The sequence below is a fragment of the Ciona intestinalis genome, chromosome 7 (assembly GCF_000224145.3).
Source record: "Ciona intestinalis chromosome 7, KH, whole genome shotgun sequence".
Classification (NCBI taxonomy): domain Eukaryota; kingdom Metazoa; phylum Chordata; class Ascidiacea; order Phlebobranchia; family Cionidae; genus Ciona; species Ciona intestinalis.
This window is the reverse complement of record NC_020172.2, coordinates 4,122,310-4,142,777: the sequence shown is the minus strand read 5'-3', so window position 1 is coordinate 4,142,777 and position 20,468 is coordinate 4,122,310. Positions and strand designations below refer to the sequence as shown.

Below are 20,468 nucleotides of genomic sequence, written 5' to 3'. Positions count from 1 at the left end.
AACTCCTAAACCTACGTCAGAGAAGTCTGTTACCCACTATGCTTTGAAGTTATAACTTAAAATTGTTTTTATTCTGGATAGCTAACAACATAAAATATATTTGTAAAGGGGATTTTACAAAAAAAACAGTGACTCGCTTACCCTCAAGTCCCAACTATTTTATTTCGTCAGTTTTTAGGTGAAAACTTTAACTTGTCAGTCCTAACTTGCAGGATCGGAAATGCAATTACACGTCTTTATAAAATACTACAGAAATTCCTACCCTATTACGCTTGCTATGATTAATAGGTATATGATGACATTTGCACAATACTACATAATGACGTCTGCATAATAATCAGAAGTAGTGTTGATGATTACAAATCACCCCAACAAGGTATTAATACTGCGTAACACTCCGCTTCCGTTATATGTCACACAATTTATATTAATGACATTGCAAAACACAATACACGATAGTATGCACTATGCAAGTCATGGGAGAGGAAGTAATAGCTATCTGGGACGTCTGTTGGATAAGACAGTGTAACTAGTCTGCAAGATAAGAAACGTAGCATAAGACACATATAGACAGTCTGTGGCCTAAGACAAAAGTGCATTAAGTCTGTACTGTAGCGTAATATATATATCATAATACATAGTAAATCTGATCTGTAGCAAAAGACACATAGTATAAGAAACATAGCATAAGATACATAGCATAAGATACAACTTAGTATGTGTAGTCTGTATGACTGTAGTATAATACATATACCATAATACATTGATACCTGGTCTGCAGGATAAGAGACACAGCATAGGACACAAAGGTATTTATAGTCTGTAGCATATTACACATATTTATCAAATATGTCAGTTCTGAAAATATAATGTGTGACCTAGTGTTGCGATAGAAGGCAGAAGAACTATGCAAATATGTCTGAAGGTTCACTTGTTTGAGCATAAAGAACAATAGCATAGTCATATAACAGGATAGTCACGTATTATTTTAGCATGATATAACGTTATGTCTGGTTTAATAGCACTCCTGCATATTTTGGTCAAGATTTTCTTAGTGATATATAACTATAGATATTATTTTTATTTGTTTTAAATTATTGTAATATTTCTGCAAAAGCAGTTTGCAGCAATTAATACTAACAGCAATTAAAATTTAGCATCAGTTTAATTTGCATGCAGGATTTTAATATTGAATTACTATTCAAAATGGTGTATTGTTTCCGCTAGATAAGATAGGCTTATGTAAGATTTTAATAGGAAAAAAGAAAATCATAGGAAGGAACCTCATGTTCCATCTAGCTTAACCACACAGTAGCTTGGTGTCAGTTTTACCACCATAATTTAGATTAATTATTTGCACAGCCTATATGAGGTATATGTAATGTGAAAGTGGGGTATTAAGTTACTAATCCAACAGATTGCTTGTACCAGGTGGACATATATAAATATATGCATCATGGTGGTGTATATATATTAGTGCCATTTTTTTAAGCGTTCTAAAATGCTAAGGGTAATTTGAGATGTTAGTCAGTTAAATGTAGCCAACATTTTTAACCATTTAATTGAAAATGTGGTTTTAGCCGCAAGCTTGTTTTAATAACTGCCGTTTTGTTGCAATAATGCTATCTTTTATGCATTTTAATGTAGAGAAAAGAGATTCTCTGATAAAGTCTTGCGGATAGCAGAGGAAACGTCAGAAATACACTAGGTTTTACACCAGATAAGCCGCTAAAAGATTATGTATAAATAAGTAATAATAGGAAAACCTTTTAAACGTACCGTGGCTCTGCTGCTCTGGTCTCCCATGTATACAATAACGTTCATATACGGCGCCCATGTTTGAAACTCCACTTGCCAGGAAGTCATAGTAGACAGTGGTACGATGATGAGAAACAATCCATACAGCTCATGCGTGTGGTAGAGATATGATAGGAAAGATATGCTTTGTATTGTTTTACCAAGGCCCATCTCGTCCGCAAGTATTACACTGTTGCCTCTGCGAAAATACGTCCACAATGAGTCACTGGTTGTTTGGACAGCATTGAAAATGATTTTCCTGGTGCAAGCTGTATGCTGCATTACTGTACTGTATATTACATTAATGCAAGCTGTGTATAGAAATTTCAGTTTTAGCTGCGACAGTTTTATTTTTATTACATAATTATGGAAGGTGTGAAATATAGCTACATTGTGTAAGCTGTACCACTTCACTGCATTTTGTAGATTCAAACAGAAACCGAATGTAGTTATAGAAAAATAAAATGACTGCAGTTGATAAATTTAGAAATTTAAGGATATTGCCTGATAGTAGTCGTAGTAAAATAGTAATATTATTTATTCTTTTACCAGAAAAATAATGATTTTCAAAGAACCATGACAAACAAGCAGACACAATGTACGTATTCAGTTTCTCACTCTGGTGGCTTAGTCAGAATAAAATAAGCAACAAAATTCAGTACTTGTCAATACAACAATATTGTTGCAGATTTTTATTCAAATGTAATTGATAGTGAGTGAAATAATCAATATCAATACTACTCTAACAGTATCGCAAATGAGACTGCGGGTCTGCGGTAGTACGCAAATGAGCTTTTTAACAAACTAGGCAAAAATTTAAAGAAAAGTATAATTTAAGAACAGTAATAATTTTAAGCGCGAATTATTTTTAAACAGCAAAATCATTATGTTTGGCAGCCATTAAAAGTAGTAAATTTGACAGTTACAAGATATAGTAATATTAACCTAATTTAAGATATAGTGATAGTAAAAAAACTTACTCTTACTAGATGTTTAAACAGTAATATTAACTCACTTTTTAAAGTTATAGTGATACTAATGTATTGTAACAGGTAACAAGATATATAGTAGGGTAGGGTAAGATGGAACATATTTTTATTTCATTTTCTCATCCCATTTGATAGTAAACAACGAACATTCAAAGAATTATAATTATAAAACCGTACTCCCATGACTCCCGTACACTGTTAATTGTTTAAAACACGATCAGGATATTTGGATACTACGTTCTAAAGGTGTCCTATCTTTTCCCCACAGTACTTATTAGTGAAATTAACTGTTTTAAAATATATTTTAAACAATGACATAAACTTACTTGCACGTTTATTTTAACTGATAGTGTGGTGATTTTAACTGATAGTGTGGTGATTTTAACTTGTTGTTGTTAATAGATTTTAAATATGGATATTAACTTACTGTTAACAGTATTTAGTAATATGAACTTACTTGCACCATGAGTGTGCCAGCCAGTTAACACCTTGTAGTTGGTAATCGCGCAGTTGTAGTTTGCCCTGAAACCAGTCTGGCTGTCGAGACATTGGGACAAAACGTGGACGTTGGCGTAATACCTGGGAAATGTGGTTCATACATTACATTGCTTAAGTAGACTTGATATTTATAAGGAAATTTGGTTATATGTAGGTTAATTTAGGATTAAAGTTTCTTTTTTCGCAATTCTTACAAAATATGTTCCACTACATTACTTAAATAGACTTGTAATTGTAATATAAAAGTGGTTATGTATAGGTTAATTATGGATATGGATTTTCTAAATGTTGTTTTGTATACAAAATACCAATAAGATTGCTTTTATTTTGTACCAATAGCACAAATATAAGTTAATTTTTTTCTGTGTATAAATGTATTCAAAATTCCAACTATATATACTTAAAACCATGAATGCAATAAGTAATATTCACTTTAATACAATACCAATGTGGTAGAAAAAATACATTTATTATATATATATACATTTTATTTAAAAAAAATTATCAAAAAATCCATTTTAATGTATTTTTATTAGCTATACATAGATTTATAAAAATGGTAAAAAAAATAAAAAAAACATTTTAATGTAACTTTTATTTGCCATACATAGGTTTATAAATATTCTCTGAAATGTGTCTGCTGTTTGTGCAAATTACTGTTGAGTTCTGTGAATTACCATTACACCTAATTACGCATTTAATTCTTTGTATTTCAGGAGATAGAATCAAAAGGAAATCCCCCATATTGCGTAATATGTTTCTAATATAGCAATAATACTACTGAGGCTTAATCTGAAATTTCAAAATGCAATTAAAAATAATAGGCAGCGTGATTTCGATCATGATAATAATTCACATGATCATAATCGTGATGGGTGAAAACAATATTATCACGTGCATGAACAATAACACTAACTGTTGGGATAATATGAATATGAACTTAGTTCAAAAAGGATTACAGTCTACCAATTCTACACAACTTCTAGGGTATATAACCTCCCTAATGAACAATAAAGGGCATCTTTTACTAGTAAATAGGTAAGTTGTAGGTTTACATAACATAGTTTTTATTTAATCCCTGTGAAAATTGAAGGTCATATTTTTAAAAATCGAAAAGAAGGGGGGGATCAACAGCAAAACGATAGTCGTTAAAATACGCTATAGATAAAAAGTGTAGAAAATGGCGTCAGTTAAGAAGTGAGGCCGTTGAACACTTAAAGGCATGAAAGACATGTTTATTGCAGGGAGTCGTGCAGCGCTTTTTAATGACTCATATAGGAAAATGTGATATTAGTAATAACTAATTAGACTCATATATCTGAAAAGTTTTGCTCAATAAATCTGATGTGCATGAAATCAGAGCAATGTAACTGAATGTGTGAAACCTGCATTTTAAATATTTGTATATCAGTTACACTAAACTCTTTTTGACATGCACAATTTAAATACTTTCCAATTGAAACAAACAGTAATCTCTTAAGATTCTAAAGTGAAAATTTATGATTTTTTGTGTATAACACCTTATTTGTAGTAACATACACCTGCTTAGTATATTTTTAAATGCTAACAAAAACTTAACTATTAATATTATAAAATAAAAATATTTATGAATTTGTGTATAGCACAATTTATATAGTTAATACAGTAAATAAAACTTTGTTAATTCATCACAGAAAAGCATTCTCAGTTGCACAAAATGGCGTAAAGACTCTTCTCATAAAGTTGGTGGGACTTGGATATTTTATACAACATCCACCTGGAGCTTGGGAGTGTTATGACAACATATATGACAACCATACATGTGGAAAGCACTGCTTTGGTGTGGTGTATGAAAATGGGAGTGTATCATTAGGAACTATGGGGCATGGAAAAGATACAGTGAATGCTACAGCTCTGCTTAATGCTACAAGTAACACTGTAGCAGCAGCAGTGACTTGGCAGAATTATTCAACAGATGTTGTAGTACAAAGGATTTTATTTTCCAAGATGGTACCAGTATTAGATGCTGTATTTGTGGATGGAAAGAAAGAAGTTATACCGCAACTAACTTCATATGTGCTTGATGGCTACAGAGGACCAGTGGAAGAAAGTGAACTTTTGGACAATGAACAGGTTGGAACTGGTTTGAGGCAGTTTAAACTAAAACAGAATCAATTGTTTTAAAATTCAATTGCATTATGAGTATAAGCTTTTTTCCCTATTTGTTAAGTTTATGGTCTCTTTGTTGTGACAGGACATTTTTAATGACAGGAAAACAATATCCGCACTTATTTGGGTATTTAGTTTAAAAACTTTTGTAGCACATTGCAAATAATATACCGAAAGTAAATTGAAAAAATTTTTGACCTTTAATAAAAAAAAAGGATAATTTTGTATCTGTTGAGTAAAATCTTTTTGTTTGCAGGTTACTTTCCATAAAAGGAAAAACCGAGCTTTTATTTCTTGTGCTGTGGTACAACACGGTGGTCAGATCAATGTAAGGAATTGTTCAATCAGGTAATTTCAATACATTGGTACAAGTGGTTAGATAAGTGACCACAAAATTAGATGGTCACTTGCAAGTACACACAAGGTGTGTGAAATAGAATATCTGTGTTATAACGACTGTCGTTTTTCCGCCACGCGAGGATAAATAAGTTACATATGTCGTAACTGGCAAGGAGGAAACTAAACACCCTCGTTATAATGATTGTCGCAACCCTGCCACGCCAGAGAAAATAAGTTTAATTTATTTATACAAGTTGTATGAATATGAACTGTCTTTTTATTTCAGGAAATTAGGGGATGAGATAATATGCGAGTGTCAACATGCTGCAACTATTACTGTTGTGACGCAAATCAAAGACGCAAGACAGTTTCTATCAGAAAAAATAGTTGCACGAATTTTCACACTTTCTGCAGAGATATTAGCATTGATCATAATGTCCACTACTGCTATGTTACTTGCAGTTTTAATCAGAAAAACTAAATCAATGAGAACTTCAAGCGTTCAACCCACCAGGTTGGGGCTGGTCTGCGCCTTTTGTGGCTTTTACCTTTCCCTGCTTGCCTCTCGGATAGTTTCTGTGTATTATGGCCCAAAAACGATGTGTCATGCTGCAACCTTTTTCGTTCACTTTTTTCTGCTAGCAACTTTCACTTGGGTGAGCCTGGAAGCAGCCGTGCTATTTTTCTTCATCGTTTACAATAGTTTTAAAAGGAAAATCTTCTCCACAAAAATCATCCACTTATTTGGGTGGGGGATTCCTTTTCTAATAGCTGGGACTGTGATCATAGTTGGAGTAAATGAGGGCCAATACACCACGCAATACCAAAATTATGTAATAGAGGAAGAAAACAATGAATTGGTCCTCCCAGGAGGACAGTCTTATCTACAATGCACGTTACCACACAGAAAAACAGTTAACTGGGCAGTCTTATTGCCAGTGGTAGTTGCTTGTGCTTGGAACACTATGGTCTTAATAACTGTATGCTTGAAGGTGCTAAAGCTTTCATACAAGGCCGAGAAACAGATGAGGCCTTCTGAAGGCGGAAATGGGAAGCAGCATAACGTGCAACACGCTATGAAAGATGCAGGGAAAGCATTATTGAAACTGATGCCTATTCTTATCATTCCATGGCCAATTTCATTTGCATTGTTTCTTACTGACCCATTACGAGAACCGGATAAATATCTTGTATTGTTTGTTATAGACACTGTCTTGCTATGCATACAGGCTGTCTGCCTATTTTTTATTTTTATTGTATTTAACACAGAAGTAAGAAATGCATTAAGAACTCAAAAGATTAATTTTTGTTGGCTGAACGAGAAGCCAAGGTTTAATAAAAGTATGAACTATGAACCTTAAATAGCTCAATATAGTGTAATATTTATCATTAGTGTTTTGTTTTTAATATAAACTACCTTTTAAATTACCTTTTTGGTTTTTTATTCAATGTTACACAAAATTTAATAAAACAGACGTGAAACACATGTCGTTTTTATTAAAAATGTGTTTGCGTAAACAGAGGGGCATATGATGGGACTACATACATATAGTTTTCATTAAAGTAAAAAAAATACCTAAATTAATCGCTTGACTTTTGAAACATTAAAAATTTTTAGTATGCTTGTAAAGTAACTACTATGAAGCGCAAGCTTAAAAAACAGTTTTAGGCCGACAATTTTAAGTTTTGTTGGCACAATATATTAAGTGTTTTAACTTATTAACAATATACAGTTAATGTATCTACAATGCTATTACTTTTTAATTTATTTACTATCTAATATGAAACAGGAATGATATTATGATAAAACTATGATGGTATTTACGTTACAGGAAGTTAAGAAAAACTCAAGTGAATTGTGGCATGATGAAAATAAAACACAAGTCTGATTCATGTCACAAAACATGAGACACAGTTTCAATAACAGATTTATAGCGCGTTTAATATTGTTGCAGATACACAGACATATTTTAGGAATTTAAAAGTATAAAAAAGTTTTTTTATGCAAGAATTTAGCATTGCTTAGTTTTGCTTTTTGGTGTGCTACTCCAAATTAGTGATTTGGTTCATTTGAAACCTATTTATAGTAGTGCATTTGATATTGTTTCAGTTACACACATTTCAGGAATTAAGAGCATAAAAAAGTTTTTATGCAAGAATTCATCATTGTTTAGTTCTGCTTTTTAGTGTGTTATTTCAAATTGGTGATATGTTTGGCGGATTTTTACCATTTATTAATACTATAGTACAAATTTCAGGAAATTTTGGAAAACAAAGTCTTGGACTGCTGGAGAATACAAAATGGCTTCTATGCTAGAATTCAGCTTTGTTTTAGTGCTGCTGTTTAGTGTGTCAGTCCAAATTAGTGCTTCGGTTGAATTTGAAGCTTGTGTTTGCAACAACTCACAAAGGATCGTCTTCAAGTCAAATGAAGCCCAGCCATATAACAAGTGGCGGGGCGTGTGTGATTGCCCACGGAATGGATTTAATTCAGGGATGTTCAGACACATAGGAAAGGGAAAGATTGTCAAAGGTTCTCGCGAAGAGCACACAAATATAATGCAGTGTTTAAGTTTTTGTCAAACCATGTAAGTGCATATATAGTGAACCGTATTATGACTATAATGTAGATTAATAAACGATTGTGTGCAGGAGGGATATAAAATAAAGGGGGAAAGGCCAAATAGTAATATTGTATAAACACAAGCAAGGTCTGAATGCTTACACTGCTGCTCCTTTCTATGCCAACTAGGTTGGAATTCCCTTATACAGTTAATTTTAACTTCTGACATCACTGAAGATGGTTTCAGTTTTGTTTTTAAAATAAAGGGAATTGTGTCAAAAATATATATTGGCTGTTATAGTTGTACGAAAACTGTCTTACACTTTTTAAGTCTACCAATTAATATTATTTTTTAAATAGAAATTTGTCAACGCACAATTCAAAGTTTTGGGTCAACATTTCTCAGCAGATAAGAAGTGAAAGTAAGTTACTGAATGTGGTTAATGCTTGCGTATTTAAACCAGAGAATAAGGCCCAAAACTTAGTTATACAGGAAAAAATATTTTGAAAATATTTCCCATAAAGTAATAAGGCCCAAAACTTAGTTATACAGGGAAAATATTTTGAAAATATTACCCACAAAGTTACATATGTGGTAACTCGTAAGTGGGCTCAGTCTGTTTAAAGCACAATGTTTATGGGAATAGAACAACTGTGTAAAAGTTATAATGACTGACATTGCCACACAATGGATAAAAGTTGCATTCATTTATTTATTTGGGATACTAGTTAGTGTAACATACTTATACATAGTGTTAAGCTGTGACATATTTAGATCTATTAAGGAAAGCAGAAAGACATTTTCAATGAATAGAAAAAAAAACTGTGCTCTTTTACAAAAAAAAACTGTGTTCTTTTACAAAAAAAACTGTGTTCTTTTAGGTAAGTGTGGATATATTGGAACACAGGTTGAAACTTGGAATGAACAGCTAATGAGTCATACACGATGCAGTGATAATTTGAGTGGATTTGTATGCGACTATCCAAATAGCGAAGAGTTTCCAGGTAAAAGATACATTTATAAGATATATACAATGAATATAATGTATAAACAGTAGCTATGCAGTTTTGATTTTATTTAAATTACAAAGAATAAAATATATACAATGAAAAAACAATTAGGAGTAATGTGCAAGTCTTGGACTAAATCCTAGGACCATTGCGTGTCACGGTACGGAACCTTACCCTCATAGAATAGAATGTAAAAAAGTGTAACATAGAATGTCAATTGTAGTTTGATCACATTTAAATTTTTTGCCTTATGTTGACTTATTTCAAATAGGTGAAGTCCTACAAAAAGGCATGCCAAGAAACTTTTAGGCCAGAGTTGACCCATTATGTCTTTAAATTTTAAATTAGTAGTAAACTTGAGTGCAACATATAAGATGCTTATTTACATTTAGGTGGAGAAAGACTAAATAGAACGCAGCGTTTGCAATGTGAAGTAAGGAGTGGTACCACGCCGACCCGCTTGGGGGTAAATATTTTTATAAAATTTAATCAAATCAAAACTAACAGCGTTGCCATTTTAGCATCTTAATAGGACAGAGAATTCAAGACCAATCAACCGCAGACAGAACATAACTAAAGCTGCAAAGGAACTGAAGAAACTGGGACAGTTAAATAGTAAGCTTTGTTAACAAAAATTTTAACATGGAATGACTCAGAGCAAAGCTATTTTACACATTACACTAAACTCCTTCTGGCGTTGTGACACAGTTGGTTGTCACGTATGCTTCCAACTCGGGGGTAATGGGTTCAAGGCTCGTCCCTGCTAGTACTGTGAGCATGTGTCTCCTTGGGCAAGACAACTAAATATAGCTACAAAACACAATCACCCTCAAAGTTACATTTATGGTAACTCGTAAGCTGGCACGATGTTTTTGAAACAACACTTTTTTATAATGACTGTCACTTTCTGCCCACGCGAGAATAAAGCAAGTTACATTTATTTAACTGAAAGGATTTTTTTTTAGAAATTATAAAACGGCATAAAGATGTTCCGTTTGAGGTGGAAAATTTTGCTACGGCAATCAAACTGCTGACAAGCATTGAACCACCAGATATACAAGAAAACTTGACTGCAGTAAACAACTACACAAAATCTTTTATTGGAGCTGTAAGGTACAACTGTATTAGTGATAAAACATTTTGAGGACATTTTTTACAGCGCTGAACTTGTAAAAAGAGTGTGGTGAACACTTTTTACTGGGTATAGGATGTGATTTTCTAGGATTACCACCTAAAAGTTTACTTAAATCATTTTACAATAGGTTGTAATCAACTTTTTATGAATACTAATGCAGCATAGATTGCAATTTACCTTTTAAAAACATGGGACAAAACATAAAATACTGTCATTTATCATCTAAATTTCCAATTTAACTTTTAAAATAGAAGAGAGAACACAAAGTACCCCATTTATTTAAACAAAAAGCAAAAACATTGTCCATGTATAAATTACAAAACACTATTTATTATTACTTATCTATTATATCATTTCAGTTTAGTCTTACTTCCGCGTAATGCCATGAACTGGATTGCATTATCTCGTCATAGGGAACTAAACGTTACTGTGCCACACCCAATACTGCTCTTATCAACGCTCAGTCAAGTTTGCCGTAATTTGAGCCACGTTTTCCCAATGCAAATGGCATCAACTGAAAGCACAAAAGTAAAGTTTGGAGAATTAGCTCTTGGAGATGTGATTGAAGTCAACAATGAAGTGCAAGTAATGAGCACCAGAAGTGGGGAGAGTTATTCATTTGTCTCCGTAGAGTCCAAATCTTTGCCACAACTGCTGAACGAGATAGATAGAAAAAGCACAGCCAAATTATCCGGGTTACAAAACAAAGTATTCATGCCAAATTCAAGCATTCTATCCTACACCATTTATAAAGGCAGAGAGAAAGTCAGCGCTCCAGTTCTATTTACCTTAGGAGGGAACTTTCCGGCCGTTCCTATAGGTCTAAACCGATCTTGCGAGTTTTACGATTACAATTCAACACGATGGTCTAATTTTGGCTGCAAAGTAGTAGCTGATGGAACTAACTTTACAAAATGCTATTGTAATCATACCACAAATTTTGCTGTGCTTTTAATAAGTGGTGACGTGGGTAAAATAAGAAGCAAAAACTGTGCCTACCACTCAGTGCTCAGTATAGCAGGGTATATATGCAATGCAGTTTCTGTCGTGTTTCTCTTACTAGTTTTGGTGGTTTATGTAAGGATTCGAGTGCCACTATTTTCCAATGTGAAATTTGTAATTCATCTGAACTTATGTATGGCTTTGCTGGGCATGAACTGTGTGCTGCTACTTGGAGACTTGGCTGCTCGAACTGGCTACGAACTGTGTGTTGTAGTGGCATTTCTGACCCACTATTTTGAACTGGCTTCGTTTTTTTGGATGTTAGTAGAAGGGGTATACCTACACTTATGCATTGTGAGGGGGAACATAAAAAACAGAACATTTGGAAGAATGAAGTTTCTATTTGGTTGGGGTGGTCCACTGCTGATATCTGGGATTGCAATGGCATTTGGCATGGCAAGAAGGAAATATATTTATAGATCAAATTACAATATAGGGTTAAACCGTATTTGCTGGTTGCACCATGAGCAGAACTTGGTTTTATCAAACACAGTTCCTGTAATGATTATTCTATGTCTCAACACATTTTTCCTGGTACGGGTTCTGTATACTATAGCGAAGCTGTCAAAAAACGTGCCTACACTGAAACCTAGAAGAAATAGTGAAGCAACAGCAACCAATAGCTGTACAGAGCAATCTCAAACCAAAGATTCAATTTCAATATCGCTTTCCAATGCGTTTTTGAAGCTTTTTCCACTGCTTGGAGTTACATGGCTTGTTGGCTGGATAGGCAGTCTAACATACCAGAGAGGCAGACCGTTATGTGATGACAGCTTAACGTTTGGGTTTATTTTAGCCCACACAGTGCTGAATGGTGTACAAGGTGTTGGACTGTTTGTTGTTTGTGTGTTGAACAGCACAGATGTGAGAGAAATAGTAACCAGAAGGTGGAATTCGGCACTTTGGAATATTTCACCACAAAATGTGACTGGACAAACCAAACAAACAAATGCAAACACTTTGTCAAAGCAATAGTGAGCATCTGAAGTCTTGCCAGGTGGCAGATTAATTGTCCGAAATACACTATGTTTTTATACCAGATGAACCACTAAACGATTAAAGTCTTGGCGGATGGCAGACTAAATGCCCGGAAATACACTTGGTTTTTTATACCATATGATCCCTTAAAAGTTTAAATTAAAAAAAAATGCTTTTAAAAATGAATTAATGGAATGACTAAAAACTAAAACAAAGTTTAAACTGCTAATTTACTATAACTCTATTTATATTATAATTACATTGGTAATACGTTTATTTATGTACATATTTTCGTTTTGAACCATTAATATGGTCTATATTTTCTTGTACCTGTTAATGTTATATACGGTTTGTGTTTGTTTTTTTGCATTGAAAAGTTTTTTCTTTGTTTGTAACTGTTGAATCTATTTATTGCTGACATAAACTTGTGTATAATCTTAATCAGGCTGGGTTAAAAAAATAGAGTGCAGCTACAAACGCTTATTACAAGTTTACCAGATTAATCATAAAACTGGCGCTATTAGATCAGAGCTCATGACTGGTAAACTAAGAATACCATTATTAATTATTTGTTTCCAAACAGAATAAAGGGGCACAATAAAAAAGCATGTGAAGTCATACTGTAGGACACTGCTGTTATATTCTTAGTTTCCCCATTTTGTTATAGTATATAAAAAATAATAAATATAAGAAGACAAAAACATATTTTTTCTAAAATCGAAAATTTCTTCTAAAAACCTTATCTTTCTAAAATATTCGTATATTATTTATTTCCAAAATATTCTATAAACAAAACGCCTTACCTTGCAGTCGCGCTTTGGGATACAAGGGTTATCTTGTCTCATCTCAAACGCATTTATTTCATCCTGAAATTCCTTAATAAGAGATTCCTCTTCCCATGTACATTCACTGTAAGGCAGGCCGCACCATTTAACTTGGTAGTCCCAGGTTTCTTGCTGGTTTTTCTTGGCAGATCGCGCTGAAATTAAAAAATCTTGTTAAGAATATATAAACAACTCTTATTGTAAGCGCCAATATTTGTGACAAACTCTAAATTTTGTCCTTTTCAAAACTTTACAATGGTAGGAATAAAAAAGAACTTAATCAACAAAAGAAACGAAATGCAGCAAACCAATTGTTAGTTCATCTACAGTTAAATCTGTAAGTTTACCAACAAAAATTAGGCCCTATATTAAATACATATTATCTATCACCATAAAACCTTTAAGGTAGCACATTTACCAACTCATTACAACACAAACACTGAAAAAGTCTTACCAGTAAGCCTTATAATATAAAAAAGTATGAAATATTCTCACCAATAACTCTTTCAACTTTCAAGTAGTTTTGCAGTACATTGTTGTTCATTGCTTGTTGGCAGTAATAATATTCTTTATCCTCGGGCAGGGCAGCATTCAGCCAAACATTTATTTCTTCATTTTTTCTCACAAAATTTTCGAGGCGTTTCATGCCCCTAATGTTTTGTGTTCTTAACGTTTCTTCGGATTCCCATGTATTGTGAAGGTGAGACCAATCTAAGGAAAAAAAGTGATGTATTAGATACACTTTTGGTGGAAATATGCATTCCCTGATGAAAGGACGAGAAAAACACCAGAAATACACTACATTTTTTATACCAGATGAAATGCTAAACGATTAATTACCTATTATGCATAGTAGCAAAATTATTCTATTACACACTTAGGATCTAGGCATTCTAGGGGTAGGATAATGGGCCTTGTTATACGACTCCATACTGCTTTTACTGGTCAGATAGCCAAACATGTTCAATGACAGAAAAAACTTAAAAATATCCATTGAAAATATAATATGGGTGATAGTTCTGTATTTATAAGCCAGGGTAGTCTTAAGATTTATCATATATAACCCAACAGTAAAGCATAAGGGCATTTCTTATTCAGAACTTCCCAAACTGGGGGCCCATAACTAACTTTAAGGATCACTGAGACGGGAGTACACAAATTTTTACACAAACTACTTCATAATTATATTGTACTAATAACAGTAAAGGGCCACAGAAAACGTTAAAAAATTGAAAAAGGATAGCAAAAAAGCTTGGAAAGCCCTGCTTAATTTGTACAAATTTAAATAATAAAATGATGTTTTTAGCAAAATAATTAGAGCCTTACTTTTCCATTTGATTAAGTATTGAGTTTCAGCTTCATCTGTCTTTACATTAAAACCATGGTTAGGATCTGATGACCTCTTCACAGCATATGCTGTGGTTTTTGCACCGGTGGCACCAAGGCGACCAACCTAAGACAAAAAAGTATTAGACACAAAAAAACAGTAACCTAAAAAGTTAAATATATTTCTCCAGACTAAAGTAGTAACAGTGTTATCACTTATCATATTATGTAACTATATATACTTAAAAATGACACATTAGTACAGCAAGCAACAGAACATGGTAATAAAAATTAAAAACCTCTGTTGTGTATCCCTGCTGCTTTTAATGTGCAGATGTGATAAACCTTTTCAGCTTAAGCACACAGATGAAGTAATTGTTATTTGTACCTTTGACTTTGCGTGCCGCCTATGCAAGGTATAACTTACAATCAAGGGAATCTCAAAATAAACAAGATACAAAATATTTTTGATAACACCTATAAAAACAGCCTGGTAAATGTAAACATTTTTGCAAAACAATTTTAAGTAGTATTTTCAAAACAAACACCCACCCTGCTATCCATGATCTTTTCAATGGCCTCTGTGTCCGGGTCCTCTTCCACCTCTTCATTGGGATTAATCTCTACAAGATCATCACTGTCGGTTTCTTGCGTAGAATCATTTTCCCTGTAACTGAAACAACGAAAGAAAGTTATTGTAGGTGCGTTTAATACATTAATGTCATATTTTAAACACTTTGTTTGTTGTTTTTATTTGTATTACTACATATTTAACAGAAACAAGGAAAACCAAGGGTATTATAAGTTCAGCGGCATGGCAGAGAGTGTATGAAACAGAACACCCATGTCATAACAACTGTCATTTTCCGCCACGCGAGGATAAAGCAAGTTACATCCCTTCATTCAATTCCAAGCTTATTAGTAACAGCCCACCTAACATAGTTACCCATTGCTTGCCACGCTGAGGTATCTCACATGCAAAAGATAAAACACCTACCTAACCACTATTCCATGGCACAATTTAGATTCTTGTATTATTAGTAACATCTCACTTACCTAACAGTGTTGCTCTTCCTTTGTATCCTGGATGAAGCTCTTACAGGTTGATTGTCATCTGATGTGTCATCATCCGACATAGTGGATGTCTCCATTCGTCGATTACGAGGCTTTGAATAAGCTGCAACATAGACATTATATGGGTGAGCATGGTTAAATGGAAAATCACTTTTTTTTTATTTGGATAAAATATGAAAAATTATATTTTTTTAATTTAAATAAAATATAAAAATAAAATTTTCGATTTAGATAAAGTATGGAAAACCATTTTTTTTTATTTAAATATCCCATTAACAGCAGTCATGTTTTTGTATCTAAGTATGAAACATATCTTAAAACATATATTTCAAAATTTACATTTAATATTCTTAGTTTTCTTGCCCATAAGCTTAGCTCTCATCTGAGATAATTTTGATTTTTTTAAATTTCCTTTCCCTCGTTTCCAAGAAGCTGATGATTCGTATTCGTTCGATTCTTCACTGCTTGACCCACTTAATGTCGAAGTTGGGTCTTTCCTGAGAAGTGCAAACACTTGTAAAAGTTTATTTGAATGGGTCAAAAACGGTCTTTTCCTGAGGGTGCAAATATTTTAACATCTAACGCAAGGCTTTTAAAACAATTTCTCTGAGACAGGACCCCCTGTAAAATTGTAAACCCCCCGCGTCCCCTGCAGTTTTTACTATTCCTGGTTGCGCCACTGGTCGAACCGCCAAAAAATTTATAAAATCTAAGCCACTGCTAATACTACTTACTCTTTCAAATGTTTTCTTCCAAAGTTTCCATCTTCATCCGAGCAAGACTAAAAAGCATAAACACATATTATAAATTTATAATAAATCGAGAAAATTATCACTAATTTTATTGCAAGAATAAAAATATTGTGTTTGTGATGTTTTATTGTGTATGTAATGTTAAAAATATTGTGCAAAATATTGAGTATGTAATGTTCCATACCTGTTTAGCAGTTAATCGTTGCGGTTCTTTTTTCTGTCTTGAAGAACGTCTAAGTCCATATATTTGTGGGTTACTCTCCCATTCCTAATCGTATAAAGTTTTAAACAAGATTAAATTTATGGCCTAGTATATCTACCTAAAGGATACAGAAATGGAAATCTAAGCATTGGATTTACATTATGTACGTAATCAGCATTAAGATGCATCTTAAAAAATAAATAAGACAGACCTAAAAAAAGACACACATCAATCTGAAAATCACAACTATGAGTGTAACTGCATTTTACTAATAATTTCACCCCAGATTTTAATAATGTAAAATATAACTGCTTTATATAAAGTTAAAGTCAAACCGGCAAATCTTTGCTTTTTGAATTTTTGTGGGAAGACCTTTTGGAGGATTCTTCATCAGAGGAAGTGGAGTCATCACTACTGCTCTCACCGGAGCTGGAGGAAGAGTCCTGAAGACAAAGAAAAAACATGAAGAGATTCCAAAGTGGGATGTTAAACAAAACAACGTCATTACCTAATTTCCAAGGATTTTGCTATGTAAATAGTTTGTGCATAAAAAGTTATCAAAAGGTAAGATCAACAATAAGCATACTTGTGAATTATTAGATGAGTTATCCTGGTTATCAGAATCATGGGTTTCATGTTGATGTTGATTTTGTGAAGTTTCATCAACTTTTCCGTCTTCCCTCGTCTCCAGCAACCATGGATGGTGAAGATAGTTACTCCCGGAAGATGTGGATTGCTGTGCCTGGAACAAACATGGTTTAGAGCAGTGGTTTCAAATCTTTTTTAGTTGGCGGACCGTTTTGTTGATTTTTAATATCTTGTGACCCCCTCCTCCAACAAACTTTTTATTCTAAACAGCATAATCAAAATGTCTATGAATTTCACTAGTATTCTGTATGGTAGGCCTCTTAATAAAGTCGATTTTAGCTTCCCCTACAAAAGCTTACCCAAAGGTTGGGAAGAAACATGGTTTTTTCCTCAAGTTTTCCTAAAATTTCCACAACTCTTTATGATTAAAATTTAAATATATGCAGTAATTTGTGTAAAGTTGAATAACACTTGGCGATTTCTAAAGTTCGTTACGTTATTCCCCTAGTTCAAAAAGCCCTGGTTCGGATGAACAAACAAGTATACAAAGTCCTATATAAGTAATAGGAATGCAAAAAAGCCATATATAAGTGCAGAATCATAAAAAATCTCACTTCTTCTGTTTCAGCAGCACTCGTCTCTGCATCAGTACTTTCCTCATCTTCAGAAGCCTCGGAACTGTGATTAAAAGTAATGATAAATGATGTAAATATGACAGGAATACTTCTAATTCGTTTTTAGGACCGTCATGTTTTATTAAAAGTTATTAAAAGGGTAAAAAACTATTTTATAAACATTTATTGAAATATTAAAACATTAACCTTGATGAAGAAGTTTCATCTGACATTTGCGATTTTGACGACCGATGTTTCAGCGGTTCTGATGGCATTTCGTTCTTTATTCCACATTTGCTGCAATGAACAAATTCGTTTCAATTGTTCCTACACCTATGTGAACCTGGAACAAAAATAATATTGAAAAGAAATATAATATAGGGAACTATGTGTGGCAGTAGGATATCATGTCGATTTAAAAAAAGTACATTTGAATATCAATTTTATTGATCAAAAGGGGAAAAGACAGTAAATAAGTTACCAGACATGCAACTTTGTGGGTGATTGTTTTTAAACTGATGGCTGACAATTTAGACAACCCAATAATGACTACTGCATTCAAGCAATTGCCGGTAAGTATCTTGCCCAACGACACATACACCTACAACAGCAGCAGCGACAAGCCTTGAACCCATTACCTCTGGGTTATAGACATGCACACTGACCACTGTGCCTGGACAGTACTTATATAACTACCATCACTCGATCTGCAGAGATGTGTTATAAACCTTGATACAGTTGGCTTAACATTTTAGTAAGCAACAAATAAGCTGACATTGCATAAATAAGAACAAATATGCTGAACTGTTCATTTTACTTTAATGGTTGGAAATGGATCAATAATGTTTCCTTTCAATTTGAAAGTTCCTGTTACAATAACTTACAACAAAAGACTGCAGATTATAAGAGTTTGTCTCATCCTAAAACAGTATACAATCGAAGTTCTAACAGGCAACATACACCTGAGTAACCTCTTTGTTTAAACACATGTAAAAACAAAGTAAGTGCTACCATCTTTGCAAAAGTTTTGCAGTTTTTTTTGTAAAAACTGTGGTATTTGAGTTCTCTTCTAATATGCTAATAAAAAAAGACATAATACTGTGTGTTTTAATTTGTGTGTAAAGCTATCTGTTACATTCAGAAGACTCTCTTGTTCTTATGACTTTATAGTTCCAAAACCATTACCGTTTAATTGAAGTAAATGTTTCACTGGAAAGCTGTATATGGTTTCTGAATAAGGGCTTATTTAACTAACGCATTTACTGAATCAAAACTCTTGAAAAAAGTGAGATACAGGCTGAGGTTAAATAGTAACTGAACAACATTAGGCTAAGATGGTTGACTGTTCTTACACAACTAATGTACAATTTTCTTCCAAACAAGCTGATCAGTACTTTAATCATAGAACATAGCTGACTTTGAGCATTGGATCAAATAGCTTTACCATGAAAAGTTTTACCACAGCCACATATACAGTGGTTTTCATTAAAAATAAACTTTTTCTTGCAAAAATGGCTATTTTTTTGCATTTTTCTGGGACTTTACAGACGCAGTTACTTTCTGGGCAAACTTATGGAATCTTGAAGCTATAAACATTGAACTGCCCTTTACAAACAATAGTATGCATACATAAACTAGCAAATCTGAATGTAAACAAAGCTACATGGTCTGTATATATGCACTACAGTTTCTGCTGGCATAACATCGCATTTTGGATGATTTGTATCAAATTGTGAATATATTGTGACCTCTAAGACACTAAATTACAAAATTGAGAAAAAACATAAAACAGCAGTATCAGAAGATCTGTTTTTAAGTTTATAAGACAGTCCTAAGACCAAAAGTTGCAAAAATTCACTGTAAGACCTGGGTTTTGGACTTAATGTTTTTTGGGCGTGGCCAAGGACAATGTGTAGAACACAAAATATTAGCTAAATCTACAACTTAACAGTTTAAGATTGTCATAAACTTGCTTTTTGATGAAAAAACATTTGTTTTTTAATGTTATTTGCACTAATGTTGTCTCCAAAAGGCTCAAAAACAGAGTTATGTAGTTACCTGCTTAGTCGCGTTATATGCTCCACTGGTCGGTCGAACGACACTGTAAGAAGTATTAATAAAATACCAATGTTATTATAATGATGTATAGCCTATATATGCAGCATTGCCGCTAAAATTTAAACTCCACTAAGGCTACACACAACCCGCACGGGTCAAAAGCCAACGAACGACTGAAGAAGAAAATCAGCTGCTCGCCTCGTCTTTACGTCATTTATTCACACAACGATTCATGTAGTAAAACATTTGTAATTTGTAGGGGGCCAATGTCATTTCTTTGTGAAAAGTTAAACATTGATCATTTAAATAGAATACGTTAAGTGAACTAGATTTTAAAGTAATGCATTTTATCGCTTTTGCAACAATGATAAATTTCTCGGGTTTGCATTTTTTAAAGCTTTATTTTTACACGAAGTACGAACAACCAGAGTCCGTATATAAACTTGTTTATATACGGACTCTGTGTACAACAGATACATATGTGTGTACTACTTGGAACAACTTTGCAATGCAGTTTCCCTTTTGCTAAACACAACTGCCTTATTTATGTTTAGTCATTATTACACGCTC

The 20,468-nt window shown here is 33.3% G+C and overlaps 3 protein-coding genes across 4 annotated transcripts in view; 2 read left to right on the top strand and 1 right to left on the bottom strand.

The window, feature by feature from the left end:
• LOC100180620 (chromodomain-helicase-DNA-binding protein 1) overlaps positions 1-20,058 on the bottom strand; it is a 32,104-nt gene extending 12,046 nt beyond the window's left edge. The window contains exons 1-15 of one of the 2 annotated variants that reach the window (XM_026834959.1): positions 19,899-20,058; positions 18,048-18,137; positions 17,841-17,904; positions 17,225-17,380; positions 16,974-17,081; positions 16,621-16,704; positions 16,419-16,465; positions 16,024-16,181; positions 15,667-15,787; positions 15,163-15,283; positions 14,611-14,737; positions 13,780-13,995; positions 13,264-13,439; positions 3,244-3,365; positions 1,780-1,996 (exon numbers count right to left, since the gene is read on the bottom strand). In XM_026834959.1, coding sequence (XP_026690760.1) covers positions 1,780-1,996; positions 3,244-3,365; positions 13,264-13,439; positions 13,780-13,995; positions 14,611-14,737; positions 15,163-15,283; positions 15,667-15,787; positions 16,024-16,181; positions 16,419-16,465; positions 16,621-16,704; positions 16,974-17,081; positions 17,225-17,380; positions 17,841-17,904; positions 18,048-18,115 — 1,785 coding nt within the window. In that variant the 5' untranslated portion in view covers positions 18,116-18,137; positions 19,899-20,058. Of the gene's footprint in view, positions 1-1,779; positions 1,997-3,243; positions 3,366-13,263; positions 13,440-13,779; positions 13,996-14,610; positions 14,738-15,162; positions 15,284-15,666; positions 15,788-16,023; positions 16,182-16,418; positions 16,466-16,620; positions 16,705-16,973; positions 17,082-17,224; positions 17,381-17,840; positions 17,905-18,047; positions 18,184-19,898 lie in introns of both variants that reach the window. The other variant, XM_018812636.2, reaches the window with a different exon arrangement.
• Positions 3,853-7,253, top strand: LOC108949635 (adhesion G-protein coupled receptor G2-like). The gene is made up of 4 exons (XM_018812638.2): positions 3,853-4,322; positions 4,958-5,396; positions 5,689-5,780; positions 6,058-7,253. The coding sequence occupies exons 1-4, from the start codon at positions 4,090-4,092 to the stop codon at positions 7,130-7,132; spliced, it is 1,839 nt and encodes a 612-aa protein (XP_018668183.1). The 5' UTR covers positions 3,853-4,089; the 3' UTR covers positions 7,133-7,253.
• On the top strand, positions 7,352-12,913 carry LOC108949636 (adhesion G protein-coupled receptor L2-like). The gene is made up of 7 exons (XM_026834960.1): positions 7,352-8,359; positions 8,695-8,756; positions 9,217-9,339; positions 9,738-9,811; positions 9,867-9,960; positions 10,311-10,458; positions 10,840-12,913. Exons 1-7 carry the CDS (start codon positions 8,073-8,075, stop codon positions 12,455-12,457), a joined length of 2,406 nt encoding a protein of 801 aa, XP_026690761.1. The 5' UTR covers positions 7,352-8,072; the 3' UTR covers positions 12,458-12,913.
• Positions 20,059-20,468: the final 410 nt, after the last annotated feature.